General features: G+C 38.9%; 1 protein-coding gene across 1 annotated transcript in view; it reads left to right on the forward strand.

The window, feature by feature from the left end:
• Nucleotides 1-353: 353 nt before the first annotated feature.
• The window catches only part of LOC138038384 (calumenin-like), a 5,633-nt gene continuing 986 nt past the window's right edge, over nucleotides 354-5,000 (forward strand). The window contains exons 1-6 of the mRNA XM_068884209.1: nucleotides 354-691; nucleotides 912-1,105; nucleotides 1,950-2,071; nucleotides 2,537-2,597; nucleotides 3,505-3,596; nucleotides 3,726-3,818. Coding sequence (XP_068740310.1) covers nucleotides 507-691; nucleotides 912-1,105; nucleotides 1,950-2,071; nucleotides 2,537-2,597; nucleotides 3,505-3,596; nucleotides 3,726-3,818 — 747 coding nt within the window. The 5' untranslated portion in view covers nucleotides 354-506. The remainder of the gene's footprint in view (nucleotides 692-911; nucleotides 1,106-1,949; nucleotides 2,072-2,536; nucleotides 2,598-3,504; nucleotides 3,597-3,725; nucleotides 3,819-5,000) is intronic.

Raw genomic sequence — 5,000 nt, forward strand, 5'->3', positions numbered from 1 at the left:
ATTGTCATTTTTAATTTTTATTCAATAAGAAACCATGGTTTTCATGTTTGTGTTTGTTGGAATTCTATTCTCAACGTTCCTTGGTAAAAACAAATGAAACATTAAAAATACAAAATCCATTTTTTTCATTTTCCATTTTTCATGGAAATCAAATGGACGGAAGACCCACGGACCGATAGACCTCAATATAACGGCTACAAAATGCTGCGGAATAACGGAAACTTGTAGAAAAGGAAAATACGGTTTCCTTTCTTCTACACGGGCGTGATTCAGCCTTATGACGCAACTTGAGGTTTTTCCGGTTTGTATTCCTCATATTCTTGTTGTCATTTGACGACATTGAATAAATTTCCACGGTAGAATGCACTTCAGCTAATACTTTCGTCGACGTGGCTGAACACGAATGATTGTTGAATAACTCTAAATTTTGGTTGTTGTTGTTCGCCTAACAGAATAGCTTATCCTTTCACGACTGAAGCAGACTGAATTGGGTATACGTTAAAAAAATGTTTCGTGATTTGGTGGCAGTTTTTGTATTAGTTATTTGTCTTAATATTTTACAAGTATTTGCACCTTGTCCGTTCGGAAACAACCCAGCAATGCCAAAGCAACCAGGTTCCGAAGCGAGGATTGAGATATCCCCTGAAAAACGACAGAAGTATGCAGAGGAGCTAATGAAAGAAAGAATAAGGTAATGATTGGAATTTTGTCTCATGTGTTGTCTGTGTTAGTTTTTGTAGAAGCTAAAGGAGCGAAACCAGATGTAATAAACAACTAGTTGCATGATAGATGATTTGTTGTCTATATGAAAGCCGACTGGCGATTTAGCTAGTAATGTTCGAATCATTTGCTGTTATCCGTGCGCGTTCTTCTCTGTCGATTAAACAATTCTTTTTTCGATCATGCTACAGAGTAATGATTAACTCGACGGACACGGATGGTGATGGCAAAGCAACTGTAGACGAGCTTACTGTCTGGACCCTGCAGTCGATAAAATCTAATCATGATGAAGAGGCTAGTCAACGACTGAAGAATATGGACAAGAACGGAGACCGCAAAGTTTCCCTTGAAGAATACTTGCAAAGTGCACAGAAAATTGAAGGAGGTCAGTAAAGCCGTCCTGGTGCACAACCATTGAAATGGAAACGATTGGTGTATTTTCATGCAAATCAAACTCATTATCATTTGAATGGTTTATTTGAACCAGAGACAAACAGCAACTCGGAAACGGCTTGGGGTGACACTGCTCTGGGCGCTTTGAGAGGCCTGGGCAACTGTGCGAGAACTTATTCACTTACGTGACCAGCGGTCATGTTTTCTTTTAGAGAAGGGCGTGTTTACTAAGAATGAATTCCAATTTCGAAGAAATGATCTGGGACAACAATGAAGCCTAAGTTTTTTCTTTTAGGGAAACCACTGATATGTCCCCTTTACTGTCACGTGCATGAGTTAGCCAAACCCAGCGATTGAAAATTCGCAAAAAGCCGATAGAAAATAACGTTTTCATGATAAAAAAAATAATAATAATAAAAATAAATAAATAATAATAATAATAATAATAATAATAATAATCTTTATTAATAGCGCGCTCAATATTGGTCGTGTGCCCTCAACAGATATCCTGCGATATATGTTATTTTGTGTGTCGCGGAGAAAAATAGCAACTTTTCCAGCTTTTTTTCCAATAAACGTAGAAAAGTGTGCTTTGTCATCAATGTGTTGAATAATAAAACCATTATCCTGCTCAATCTTCCGGAATATCGCCTGAATATCGCCTGATCGATATTCTGTGCGATTTCGCAAGATAATTGTTATTTATTCACCTCCAAGCAAAGAGCGCGGGATTTGCGCTCCAAAGACGATCCCCAAGGTCCTTTTGAGGCTTTTCTTAACTAGATTTCCTGGACTAAGTTCTTACTGGTGTTTTTCTGTTTTCACGGCTACCATAGACAATCCAGAGAGAAGATTTAATCAAGCGGATGAAGATCATGATGGCAAGCTGACGAGAGAAGAAGTTCGTTCCATGTTTCGCCCAGAAGATAGCCCACACATGTTTGATGTTGTTGCTGAGGTATAGTATCATTAAGTAAAGTACGATCGTCCGGGTGAGTGTAGTCCTGAGAAGGACTGTTTGAGATGACATTGACTGACGTTTCGACAACCTTCCGCTCAGGTTGTCGAAACGCCAGTCAATGTCATCTCAAACAGTCCTTCTCAGGACTACACTCACCCGGACGATCGTACTTTACTTAATGATATGACTCCTGGGTTCAAACCATTTACAGAGGTATAGTAACTTCTTTCCTTTTTAACAGCAATTAGAAGGGGTCGATGTAAGTGGTATCCATTGACTTACCTCATCCTCTCTTGGATTTACTTATTCCTTACTAGTCGGATGTACCCTTTTTCGTTATGTTACTTTGAAAAAAGCTGGATCTAACCAAGTTATTCCAGTTCAGTTATGAAAATAATCCGTTCAATGCATGGAAATACAGTGCGCTGTTTATTGACATCTTTAACATTTTTATTTTATCAGGAATATTTGCAGAAGGGGGATGGTGACAAAGATGGATTTATAGCGCTTGATGAGTATAAAAGTAAGACCGCTCACACCCACGTGTGAAACAAATACTAACACTAAGAAAACGAAACCAACCCTATTTTGTCGGGTCATCAAACAAATTGGTGCGCGATTCACATTGGTTCGCAACCGTTGAACAACGCTAAAAAAATTGCTACTTTTGCGAAGCGCCTCGAGAAGATTGATCCATTTGACAAACGCTGGAAAAAATGCATCCCATAATTGCTTGCATACCAGTTTGCACAATGAAACATGCAATTGTTGCTAACAGCGGAAGAATTTCCAACTCGTGCCAACGCTGGAAAATATGCAAAAGACCCAAAGACTAGTAAAAAAAAAGATTAAATCGGGCCTAAAGTATTGGTCTAAGGATGAATAAAGCACCAAAAAGGACTGAAGGAACAGAAATCAACGGGGATATGAGACCGCATCATTTTAACTGAAAGACTAATCTCTCACTAAAAGGGAATATTGGTCCGAGGTCGTGGCAGTAAGGACCGAGCATAGCGAGGTCCGTAAAAAAACGGCTGAGAACCAATATTTCCCCAGTACGGCGCGAGCAAGTGAAGTTAGTAAGTTGTTTGTTATATGGCATCGTTTTTATGAACGATTGGACACTTCTCCGCTTGGCGAATGTTCGTAACCGTCGTCTTCCATCAGCGAACTTTGAACGGTAACCTTTTTTATGCAAAACTAAATTTGTACTGTTATGATGAAAAAACTTTGTGTTTCGCCTAACTTAAATTTCCCGGGGGAGAGAAAAAATACGGAAACGGACCGTTTCTTCCATGGTAATGGTCCGTACTAAGAAATCCCGAAAGAAGACCCAGCCAATCAGATTGCTGCATTCAGCATGAGAATTACTTGCTTCATAATAAACTTGTGTATTTTCCTTACAAGTCCACGTGCTTTTCTTTTTGTAGACAATGTGATGAAGAGCACCCGTGAAAATGAAAAAGTAGCCAAAGATTTTTTTGATGGGCAAGATAAAGATCAAGATGGAAAAATCAGCAAAGTGAGTTATCCGTCGGATTTGCACGAACTGAAACGAACGGTGTTTATCTTACTTTTCCATTGCGGCACTTGATTTGAAACAACTCAAGTAAACATCCCATCGTTTTGGTTCTTGTCCTTTGTTTTTCAGGAAGAAATAAAAGAATGGCTGTCATCAGTGAACTCAGCTGCTATAGCCAGAAAAGAGACAAAGAATCTTGTAGATAATGCTGACGATAATAAGGTAAAGGGAAGACATTTGTATTCAAACTGCACTTAAACAACAATAAGTAACGTCTCCGATATCTCTGCTATAATGTTAGGGAAAGCTTACGCAATGACGCACAAGGTAAACGGCATTTTGAACGCCACCAAAGAATAGGTTTAAGTAGTGTGAACAATGAATTGAGACTAACGCGAAATTGACTTTTGGGAATAACATCCACACAGCCGTCGTTTTTCCTTGGTTGGTAAGATACCTCAACACAGAGTTGAGATTGGCTTCATGAACATGACTTCATTAGCGCCATTTGAGAGTTGTTGCTGTTTTTTTTTTGTAGCGAAACGAAAGCTGACGAATGAAGTTGACCTTTGTACTGGATATAAAGTTACTATAACAAGATTTTGGCCAGAACTCTAGCCCCGTTGAAGTTACATCAAGATGGAGGAGAGGCCACATAGTTCCTTGCTCCACCCTCCTACCCGGTTGAGAATGGTATTTTTCCATCCATTGGGTAAATCGCCCCTCCCCCCCCCCCCAATACGAGGAGGGTTGGGGGGGTGGGGGTGGCTTGTTTTCTTAACTTTCTATCCACGACAAAGGTCATCATCATCATCATCTTTATTTATACACGGTACAAACATCGGGTATCTATATAAATATTACTATCTATGTAATATTCTACGCATCACTAAAAACTATTTATTACATAGATACTGATGAAATACTAGGATTTCTCCTTTTACCAAGAAATCATATCTTCACCGCGCGCAGTGAACATATTTTTATCTTTCACTTGTAAGAATACAGGTGTCGTCATGGTAACGAACACGATTGGCTAATAAAACGCGAGCTTTCCCCTTCATTGTACGATACTTTTGGGCTTTAATATAATTCTTCTCAACTGCATTGACATTTTTATTGCAAAATTTTACATTATCATGATTTGTGTTTCATAACTTTCATATCTTGTTTTAAATCTGGACATTTCGTGAGATACTTTCAGCACGAGAAGATAAAATTCGTATCCCAAGCGACCATGTAATATCCTCTATATACAAATACAACCTCCTTAATTCAGAATATTATTAAAACCTGTTTTTCATGAATGCCGTGTCGGAATTAATTAGCAACCGTCGAAAGCTACTAGTCAGAGATGTTGTTGTCTAACAACTGATGGCAGACTGTTCCAAAAGACTGCACCAC

The sequence above is a fragment of the Montipora capricornis genome, chromosome 2 (genome assembly GCF_036669925.1).
Source record: "Montipora capricornis isolate CH-2021 chromosome 2, ASM3666992v2, whole genome shotgun sequence".
NCBI lineage: Eukaryota > Metazoa > Cnidaria > Anthozoa > Scleractinia > Acroporidae > Montipora > Montipora capricornis.